Source organism: Nematostella vectensis, chromosome 4 (assembly GCF_932526225.1).
Source record: "Nematostella vectensis chromosome 4, jaNemVect1.1, whole genome shotgun sequence".
Classification (NCBI taxonomy): domain Eukaryota; kingdom Metazoa; phylum Cnidaria; class Anthozoa; order Actiniaria; family Edwardsiidae; genus Nematostella; species Nematostella vectensis.
Genome location: NC_064037.1, coordinates 15,782,881 through 15,795,373, shown reverse-complemented (window position 1 = coordinate 15,795,373; position 12,493 = coordinate 15,782,881). Strand labels below are relative to the sequence as shown.

Genomic DNA, 12,493 nt, shown 5'->3' with positions numbered 1-12,493 from the left:
GATTTATCTAATGTACCTGGTCTTCTTCCGCACAAGTAGTATGTCAACCTGTCTGTCAGGTCAAACTGTAACTCAAACAGTCGCTGGGCTAAGTCCCTGTGGCCGGCTTCTCTGTGAAACAAAAATCAAATAACACTTCCTTCAAAATGAATATACAATACAAGCTCACTGATGTATAAATTTATTTATGCAGTAATGTTATTATTCTTTAGGCCTGGTGCATGACCAAGGGGAGTTAGAAATGCCTGTGCATCATTCTTTACGGGGAAACAATACAGTAAATACTAAAGTATTACCTAAAGTTTACAGAGGCTTGCAATATGGAGTCATATGACTCACAATGTGTTATCTATTGGTGTTTTGGTAACTATACCAAATATTGTGGGATGGAGCAAATGACTCACATTCCATTATCTATTTTCATGGTGTCTTGACATTTATATTTAATGGGTATTCCAGAAAATTGGGAGAAAGGTAGCAGTTTTATTGTCAGATAAGGATCTGAAAGGAACAGCATTCAAGCCAGGATGGTATGAGGGGGGAATCCAGTGGTGAAATGAAGACTAAGACGCCATTGGGGTTCTGTATAAGGAAGATGTGAAACAAGGAAAAGTGTGACATTAGCAATTGCAGATGGAATCCTAAAATAAATCCTAAAATTTACTTGATGTTAGTGACTCTTTATTAGTTTTGAGTACAGATAAAAAGAATTTTGCATGTAAATAGTGACTCCCATTTAATTTGCATGTTGAATAACTTAATTATTGCATTTTCTTAATAATTAAAAAAACCCAAAGATTCCTGGAGGGCAAGAGGGGGTCTTGCCAAGAAATCAGAATTCTGGAAGTATTGGGGATAAGGTAGTTCGGAATTCCTAAAGCACAGGGGGGGGGGGGGGGGCTGAGTATTTCAGAATTTCCAGGAGCATAGGGGGGGGGAGGGAAATAAAGCCTCCCATTGTGGGGGTACGAATATTTTATGGAATTACCCAATATTGTGTAGATGGGGTCAAATGATTCACATTGTATAATCTATTGGTGTCTTGGTATTTATATATCAGATATTGTAGGGTGGGATAATATGACTCACATTGTGTAATCTATTGGTGTCTTGGCATTTATATATCAGATATTGTAGGGTGGGATAATATGACTCACATTGTGTAATCTATTGGTGTCTTGGCATTTATATATCAGATATTGTAGGGTGGGATAATATGACTCACATTGTGTAATCTATTGGTGTCTTGGTATTTATATATCAGATATTGTAGGGTGGGATAATATGACTCACATTGTGTAATCTATTGGTGTCTTGGCATTTATATATCAGATATTGTAGGGTGGGGTCATATGACTCACATTGTGTAATCTATTGGTGTCTTGGTATTTATATATCAGATATTGTAGGGTGGGGTCATATGACTCACATTGTGTAATCTATTGGTGTCTTGGTATTTATATATCAGATATTGTAGGGTGGGATAATATGACTCACATTGTGTAATCTATTGGTGTCTTGGTATTTATATATCAGATATTGTAGGGTGGGATAATATGACTCACATTGTGTAATCTATTGGTGTCTTGGTATTTATATATCAGATATTGTAGGGTGGGATAATATGACTCACATTGTGTAATCTATTGGTGTCTTGGTATTTATATATCAGATATTGTAGGGTGGGATAATATGACTCACATTGTGTAATCTATTGGTGTCTTGGTATTTATATATCAGATATTGTAGGGTGGGGTCATATGACTCACATTGTGTAATCTATTGGTGTCTTGGTATTTATATATCAGATATTGTAGGGTAGGATATAATGACTCACATTGTGTAATCTATTGGTGTCTTGGTATTTATATATCAGATATTGTAGGGTGGGGTCATATGACTCACATTGTGTAATCTATTGGTGTCTTGGTATTTATATATCAGATATTGTAGGGTGGGGTCATATGACTCACATTGTGTAATCTATTGGTGTCTTGGCATTTATATATCAGATATTGTAGGGTGGGGTAATATGACTCACATTGTGTAATCTATTGGTGTCTTGGCATTTATATATCAGATATTGTAGGGTGGGGTCATATGACTCACATTGTGTAATCTATTGGTGTCTTGGTATTTATATATCAGATATTGTAGGGTGGGGTCATATGACTCACATTGTGTAATCTATTGGTGTCTTGGCATTTATATATCAGATATTGTAGGGTGGGATAATATGACTCACATTGTGTAATCTATTGGTGTCTTGGTATTTATATATCAGATATTGTAGGGTGGGGTCATATGACTCACATTGTGTAATCTATTGGTGTCTTGGCATTTATATATCAGATATTGTAGGGTGGGATAATATGACTCACATTGTGTAATCTATTGGTGTCTTGGTATTTATATATCAGATATTGTAGGGTAGGATAATATGACTCACATTGTGTAATCTATTGGTGTCTTGGTATTTATATATCAGATATTGTAGGGTGGGATAATATGACTCACATTGTGTAATCTATTGGTGTCTTGGTATTTATATATCAGATATTGTAGGGTGGGATAATATGACTCACATTGTGTAATCTATTGGTGTCTTGGTATTTATATATCAGATATTGTAGGGTGGGATAATATGACTCACATTGTGTAATCTATTGGTGTCTTGGTATTTATATATCAGATATTGTAGGGTGGGATAATATGACTCACATTGTGTAATCTATTGGTGTCTTGGCATTTATATATCAGATATTGTAGGGTGGGATAATATGACTCACATTGTGTAATCTATTGGTGTCTTGGCATTTATATATCAGATATTGTAGGGTGGGGTCATATGACTCACATTGTGTAATCTATTGGTGTCTTGGTATTTATATATCAGATATTGTAGGGTGGGGTAATATGACTCACATTGTGTAATCTATTGGTGTCTTGGTATTTATATATCAGATATTGTAGGGTGGGATAATATGACTCACATTGTGTAATCTATTGGTGTCTTGGCATTTATATATCAGATATTGTAGGGTGGGGTCATATGACTCACATTGTGTAATCTATTGGTGTCTTGGTATTTAAATATCAGATATTGTAGGGTGGGGTAATATGACTCACATTGTGTAATCTATTGGTGTCTTGGTATTTATATATCAGATATTGTAGGGTGGGATAATATGACTCACATTGTGTAATCTATTGGTGTCTTGGTATTTATATATCAGATATTGTAGGGTGGGGTCATATGACTCACATTGTGTAATCTATTGGTGTCTTGGCATTTATATATCAGATATTGTAGGGTGGGGTCATATGACTCACATTGTGTAATCTATTGGTGTCTTGGTATTTATATATCAGATATTGTAGGGTGGGGTCATATGACTCACATTGTGTAATCTATTGGTGTCTTGGCATTTATATATCAGATATTGTAGGGTGGGGTAATATGACTCACATTGTGTAATCTATTGGTGTCTTGGCATTTATATATCAGATATTGTAGGGTGGGATAATATGACTCACATTGTGTAATCTATTGGTGTCTTGGCATTTATATATCAGATATTGTAGGGTGGGGTCATATGACTCACATTGTGTAATCTATTGGTGTCTTGGCATTTATATATCAGATATTGTAGGGTGGGGTAATATGACTCACATTGTGTAATCTATTGGTGTCTTGGCATTTATATATCAGATATTGTAGGGTGGGGTCATATGACTCACATTGTGTAATCTATTGGTGTCTTGGTATTTATATATCAGATATTGTAGGGTGGGGTCATATGACTCACATTGTGTAATCTATTGGTGTCTTGGCATTTATATATCAGATATTGTAGGGTGGGGTCATATGACTCACATTGTGTAATCTATTGGTGTCTTGGTATTTATATATCAGATATTGTAGGGTGGGGTAATATGACTCACATTGTGTAATCTATTGGTGTCTTGGCATTTATATATCAGATATTGTAGGGTGGGGTCATATGACTCACATTGTGTAATCTATTGGTGTCTTGGTATTTATATATCAGATATTGTAGGGTGGGGTCATATGACTCACATTGTGTAATCTATTGGTGTCTTGGTATTTATATATCAGATATTGTAGGGTGGGGTCATATGACTCACATTGTGTAATCTATTGGTGTCTTGGCATTTATATATCAGATATTGTAGGGTGGGGTAATATGACTCACATTGTGTAATCTATTGGTGTCTTGGCATTTATATATCAGATATTGTAGGGTGGGGTCATATGACTCACATTGTGTAATCTATTGGTGTCTTGGTATTTATATATCAGATATTGTAGGGTGGGATAATATGACTCACATTGTGTAATCTATTGGTGTCTTGGCATTTATATATCAGATATTGTAGGGTGGGGTCATATGACTCACATTGTGTAATCTATTGGTGTCTTGGTATTTATATATCAGATATTGTAGGGTGGGGTCATATGACTCACATTGTGTAATCTATTGGTGTCTTGGCATTTATATATCAGATATTGTAGGGTGGGATAATATGACTCACATTGTGTAATCTATTGGTGTCTTGGTATTTATATATCAGATATTGTAGGGTGGGGTCATATGACTCACATTGTGTAATCTATTGGTGTCTTGGTATTTATATATCAGATATTGTAGGGTGGGATAATATGACTCACATTGTGTAATCTATTGGTGTCTTGGTATTTATATATCAGATATTGTAGGGTGGGATAATATGACTCACATTGTGTAATCTATTGGTGTCTTGGTATTTATATATCAGATATTGTAGGGTGGGATAATATGACTCACATTGTGTAATCTATTGGTGTCTTGGCATTTATATATCAGATATTGTAGGGTGGGGTCATATGACTCACATTGTGTAATCTATTGGTGTCTTGGTATTTATATATCAGATATTGTAGGGTGGGATAATATGACTCACATTGTGTAATCTATTGGTGTCTTGGTATTTATATATCAGATATTGTAGGGTGGGATAATATGACTCACATTGTGTAATCTATTGGTGTCTTGGTATTTATATATCAGATATTGTAGGGTGGGATAATATGACTCACATTGTGTAATCTATTGGTGTCTTGGTATTTATATATCTGATATTGTAGGGTGGGGTCATATGACTCACATTGTGTAATCTATTGGTGTCTTGGCATTTATATATCAGATATTGTAGGGTGGGATAATATGACTCACATTGTGTAATCTATTGGTGTCTTGGTATTTATATATCAGATATTGTAGGGTGGGATAATATGACTCACATTGTGTAATCTATTGGTGTCTTGGTATTTATATATCAGATATTGTAGGGTGGGATAATATGACTCACATTGTGTAATCTATTGGTGTCTTGGTATTTATATATCAGATATTGTAGGGTGGGATAATATGACTCACATTGTGTAATCTATTGGTGTCTTGGTATTTATATATCAGATATTGTAGGGTGGGATAATATGACTCACATTGTGTAATCTATTGGTGTCTTGGTATTTATATATCAGATATTGTAGGGTGGGATAATATGACTCACATTGTGTAATCTATTGGTGTCTTGGCATTTATATATCAGATATTGTAGGGTGGGGTCATATGACTCACATTGTGTAATCTATTGGTGTCTTGGTATTTATATATCAGATATTGTAGGGTGGGATAATATGACTCACATTGTGTAATCTATTGGTGTCTTGGTATTTATATATCAGATATTGTAGGGTGGGATAATATGACTCACATTGTGTAATCTATTGGTGTCTTGGTATTTATATATCAGATATTGTAGGGTGGGATAATATGACTCACATTGTGTAATCTATTGGTGTCTTGGCATTTATATATCAGATATTGTAGGGTGGGGTCATATGACTCACATTGTGTAATCTATTGGTGTCTTGGTATTTATATATCAGATATTGTAGGGTGGGATAATATGACTCACATTGTGTAATCTATTGGTGTCTTGGTATTTATATATCAGATATTGTAGGGTGGGGTCATATGACTCACATTGTGTAATCTATTGGTGTCTTGGTATTTATATATCAGATATTGTAGGGTGGGGTCATATGACTCACATTGTGTAATCTATTGGTGTCTTGGTATTTATATATCAGATATTGTAGGGTGGGATAATATGACTCACATTGTGTAATCTATTGGTGTCTTGGTATTTATATATCAGATATTGTAGGGTGGGGTCATATGACTCACATTGTGTAATCTATTGGTGTCTTGGTATTTATATATCAGATATTGTAGGGTGGGGTCATATGACTCACATTGTGTAATCTATTGGTGTCTTGGTATTTATATATCAGATATTGTAGGGTGGGGTCATATGACTCACATTGTGTAATCTATTGGTGTCTTGGTATTTATATATCAGATATTGTAGGGTGGGGTCATATGACTCACATTGTGTAATCTATTGGTGTCTTGGTATTTATATATCAGATATTGTAGGGTGGGGTCATATGACTCACATTGTGTAATCTATTGGTGTCTTGGTATTTATATATCAGATATTGTAGGGTAGGATAATATGACTCACATTGTGTAATCTATTGGTGTCTCGGTATTTATATATCAGATATTGTAGGGTGGGGTCATATGACTCACATTGTGTAATCTATTGGTGTCTTGGTATTTATATATCAGATATTGTAGGGTGGGGTCATATGACTCACATTGTGTAATCTATTGGTGTCTTGGTATTTATATATCAGATATTGTAGGGTAGGATAATATGACTCACATTGTGTAATCTATTGGTGTCTTGGTATTTATATATCAGATATTGTAGGGTGGGGTAATATGACTCACATTGTGTAATCTATTGGTGTCTTGGTATTTATATATCAGATATTGTAGGGTAGGATAATATGACTCACATTGTGTAATCTATTGGTGTCTCGGTATTTATATATCAGATATTGTAGGGTGGGGTCATATGACTCACATTGTGTAATCTATTGGTGTCTTGGTATTTATATATCAGATATTGTAGGGTGGGGTCATATGACTCACATTGTGTAATCTATTGGTGTCTTGGTATTTATATATCAGATATTGTAGGGTGGGGTCATATGACTCACATTGTGTAATCTATTGGTGTCTTGGTATTTATATATCAGATATTGTAGGGTGGGGTCATATGACTCACATTGTGTAATCTATTGGTGTCTTGGTATTTATATATCAGATATTGTAGGGTGGGGTCATATGACTCACATTGTGTAATCTATTGGTGTCTTGGTATTTATATATCAGATATTGTAGGGTGGGGTCATATGACTCACATTGTGTAATCTATTGGTGTCTTGGTATTTATATATCAGATATTGTAGGGTGGGGTAATATGACTCACATTGTGTAATCTATTGGTGTCTTGGTATTTATATATCAGATATTGTAGGGTAGGATAATATGACTCACATTGTGTAATCTATTGGTGTCTTGGTATTTATATATCAGATATTGTAGGGTGGGGTCATATGACTCACATTGTGTAATCTATTGGTGTCTTGGTATTTATATATCAGATATTGTAGGGTGGGATAATATGACTCACATTGTGTAATCTATTGGTGTCTTGGTATTTATATATCAGATATTGTAGGGTGGGGTCATATGACTCACATTGTGTAATCTATTGGTGTCTTGGTATTTATATATCAGATATTGTAGGGTGGGGTCATATGACTCACATTGTGTAATCTATTGGTGTCTTGGTATTTATATATCAGATATTGTAGGGTGGGGTCATATGACTCACATTGTGTAATCTATTGGTGTCTTGGCATTTATATATCAGATATTGTAGGGTGGGATAATATGACTCACATTGTGTAATCTATTGGTGTCTTGGTATTTATATATCAGATATTGTAGGGTGGGATAATATGACTCACATTGTGTAATCTATTGGTGTCTTGGTATTTATATATCAGATATTGTAGGGTGGGGTCATATGACTCACATTGTGTAATCTATTGGTGTCTTGGTATTTATATATCAGATATTGTAGGGTGGGGTCATATGACTCACATTGTGTAATCTATTGGTGTCTTGGTATTTATATATCAGATATTGTAGGGTGGGGTCATATGACTCACATTGTGTAATCTATTGGTGTCTTGGCATTTATATATCAGATATTGTAGGGTGGGATAATATGACTCACATTGTGTAATCTATTGGTGTCTTGGTATTTATATATCAGATATTGTAGGGTGGGATAATATGACTCACATTGTGTAATCTATTGGTGTCTTGGCATTTATATATCAGATATTGTAGGGTGGGATAATATGACTCACATTGTGTAATCTATTGGTGTCTTGGTATTTATATATCAGATATTGTAGGGTGGGATAATATGACTCACATTGTGTAATCTATTGGTGTCTTGGTATTTATATATCAGATATTGTAGGGTGGGGTCATATGACTCACATTGTGTAATCTATTGGTGTCTTGGTATTTATATATCAGATATTGTAGGGTGGGGTCATATGACTCACATTGTGTAATCTATTGGTGTCTTGGTATTTATATATCAGATATTGTAGGGTGGGGTCATATGACTCACATTGTGTAATCTATTGGTGTCTTGGTATTTATATATCAGATATTGTAGGGTGGGGTCATATGACTCACATTGTGTAATCTATTGGTGTCTTGGCATTTATATATCAGATATTGTAGGGTGGGATAATATGACTCACATTGTGTAATCTATTGGTGTCTTGGCATTTATATATCAGATATTGTAGGGTGGGGTCAAATGACTCACATTGTGTAATCTATTGGTGTCTTGGCATTTATATATCAGATATTGTAGGGTGGGATAATATGACTCACATTGTGTAATCTATTGGTGTCTTGGCATTTATATATCAGATATTGTAGGGTGGGGTCATATGACTCACATTGTGTAATCTATTGGTGTCTTGGCATTTATATATCAGATATTGTAGGGTGGGGTCATATGACTCACATTGTGTAATCTATTGGTGTCTTGGCATTTATATATCAGATATTGTAGGGTGGGATAATATGACTCACATTGTGTAATGTATTGGTGTCTTGGCATTTATATATCAGATATTGTAGGGTGGGGTAATATGACTCACATTGTGTAATCTATTGGTGTCTTGGCATTTATATATCAGATATTGTAGGGTGGGGTCATATGACTCACATTGTGTAATCTATTGGTGTCTTGGTATTTATATATCAGATATTGTAGGGTGGGGTCATATGACTCACATTGTATAATCTATTGGTGTCTTGGTATTTATATATCAGATATTGTAGGGTGGGGTCATATGACTCACATTGTGTAATCTATTGGTGTCTTGGTATTTATATATCAGATATTGTAGGGTGGGGTCATATGACTCACATTGTGTAATCTATTGGTGTCTTGGCATTTATATATCAGATATTGTAGGGTGGGGTCATATGACTCACATTGTGTAATCTATTGGTGTCTTGGTATTTATATATCAGATATTGTAGGGTGGGGTCATATGACTCACATTGTGTAATCTATTGGTGTCTTGGCATTTATATATCAGATATTGTAGGGTGGGGTAATATGACTCACATTGTGTAATCTATTGGTGTCTTGGCATTTATATATCAGATATTGTAGGGTGGGATAATATGACTCACATTGTATAATCTATTGGTGTCTTGGTATTTATATATCAGATATTGTAGGGTGGGGTCATATGACTCACATTGTGTAATCTATTGGTGTCTTGGCATTTATATATCAGATATTGTAGGGTGTGGTCATATGACTCACATTGTGTAATCTATTGGTGTCTTGGTATTTATATATCAGATATTGTTGGGTGGGGTCATATGACTCACATTGTGTAATCTATTGGTGTCTTGGCATTTATATATCAGATATTGTAGGGTGGGGTCATATGACTCACATTGTGTAATCTATTGGTGTCTTGGTATTTATATATCAGATATTGTAGGGTGGGGTCATATGACTCACATTGTGTAATCTATTGGTGTCTTGGTATTTATATATCAGATGTTGTAGGGTGGGATAATATGACTCACATTGTGTAATCTATTGGTGTCTTGGCATTTATATATCAGATATTGTAGGGTGGGGTCATATGACTCACATTGTGTAATCTATTGGTGTCTTGGTATTTATATATCAGATATTGTAGGGTGGGGTCATATGACTCACATTGTGTAATCTATTGGTGTCTTGGTATTTATATATCAGATATTGTAGGGTAGGATAATATGACTCACATTGTGTAATCTATTGGTGTCTTGGCATTTATATATCAGATATTGTAGGGTGGGGTCATATGACTCACATTGTGTAATCTATTGGTGTCTTGGTATTTATATATCAGATATTGTAGGGTGGGGTCATATGACTCACATTGTGTAATCTATTGGTGTCTTGGCATTTATATATCAGATATTGTAGGGTGGGGTCATATGACTCACATTGTGTAATCTATTGGTGTCTTGGTATTTATATATCAGATATTGTAGGGTGGGATAATATGACTCACATTGTGTAATCTATTGGTGTCTTGGTATTTATATATCAGATATTGTAGGGTAGGATAATATGACTCACATTGTGTAATCTATTGGTGTCTTGGCATTTATATATCAGATATTGTAGGGTGGGATAATATGACTCACATTGTGTAATCTATTGGTGTCTTGGTATTTATATATCAGATATTGTAGGGTGGGGTAATATGACTCACATTGTGTAATCTATTGGTGTCTTGGTATTTATATATCAGATATTGTAGGGTGGGGTCATATGACTCACATTGTGTAATCTATTGGTGTCTTGGTATTTATATATCAGATATTGTAGGGTGGGATAATATGACTCACATTGTGTAATCTATTGGTGTCTTGGCATTTATATATCAGATATTGTAGGGTGGGGTCATATGACTCACATTGTGTAATCTATTGGTGTCTTGGTATTTATATATCAGATATTGTAGGGTGGGATAATATGACTCACATTGTGTAATCTATTGGTGTCTTGGTATTTATATATCAGATATTGTAGGGTGGGGTCATATGACTCACATTGTGTAATCTATTGGTGTCTTGGCATTTATATATCAGATATTGTAGGGTAGGATAATATGACTCACATTGTGTAATCTATTGGTGTCTTGGTATTTATATATCAGATATTGTAGATGGGGTCAAATGATTCACATTGTATAATCTATTGGTGTCTTGGTATTTATATATCAGATATTGTAGGGTGGGGTCATATGACTCACATTGTGTAATCTATTGGTGTCTTGGTATTTATATATCAGATATTGTAGGGTGGGGTAATATGACTCACATTGTGTAATCTATTGGTGTCTTGGCATTTATATATCAGATATTGTAGGGTGGGGTAATATGACTCACATTGTGTAATCTATTGGTGTCTTGGCATTTATATATCAGATATTGTAGGGTGGGGTCATATGACTCACATTGTGTAATCTATTGGTGTCTTGGTATTTATATATCAGATATTGTAGGGTGGGATAATATGACTCACATTGTGTAATCTATTGGTGTCTTGGCATTTATATATCAGATATTGTAGGGTGGGGTCATATGACTCACATTGTGTAATCTATTGGTGTCTTGGTATTTATATATCAGATATTGTAGGGTGGGATAATATGACTCACATTGTGTAATCTATTGGTGTCTTGGCATTTATATATCAGATATTGTAGGGTGGGATAATATGACTCACATTGTGTAATCTATTGGTGTCTTGGCATTTATATATCAGATATTGTAGGGTGGGGTAATATGACTCACATTGTGTAATCTATTGGTGTCTTGGTATTTATATATCAGATATTGTAGGGTGGGGTCATATGACTCACATTGTGTAATCTATTGGTGTCTTGGTATTTATATATCAGATATTGTAGGGTGGGGTCATATGACTCACATTGTGTAATCTATTGGTGTCTTGGTATTTATATATCAGATATTGTAGGGTGGGGTCATATGACTCACATTGTGTAATCTATTGGTGTCTTGGTATTTATATATCAGATATTGTAGGGTGGGGTAATATGACTCACATTGTGTAATCTATTGGTGTCTTGGCATTTATATATCAGATATTGTAGGGTGGGGTCATATGACTCACATTGTGTAATCTATTGGTGTCTTGGTATTTATATATCAGATATTGTAGGGTGGGATAATATGACTCACATTGTGTAATCTATTGGTGTCTTGGCATTTATATATCAGATATTGTAGGGTGGGGTCATATGACTCACATTGTGTAATCTATTGGTGTCTTGGTATTTATATATCAGATATTGTAGGGTGGGATAATATGACTCACATTGTGTAATCTATTGGTGTCTTGGCGTTCATATCTAATATTATAGGGT

The 12,493-nt window shown here is 34.7% G+C and overlaps 1 protein-coding gene across 1 annotated transcript in view; it reads right to left on the bottom strand.

Annotated features, from left to right (window-relative positions):
* LOC5516103 (ARF GTPase-activating protein GIT2) overlaps positions 1-12,493 on the bottom strand; it is a 30,290-nt gene that overhangs the window by 12,955 nt on the left and 4,842 nt on the right. Inside the window, exon 7 of the mRNA XM_032385922.2 lies at positions 17-111. Coding sequence (XP_032241813.2) covers positions 17-111 — 95 coding nt within the window. The remainder of the gene's footprint in view (positions 1-16; positions 112-12,493) is intronic.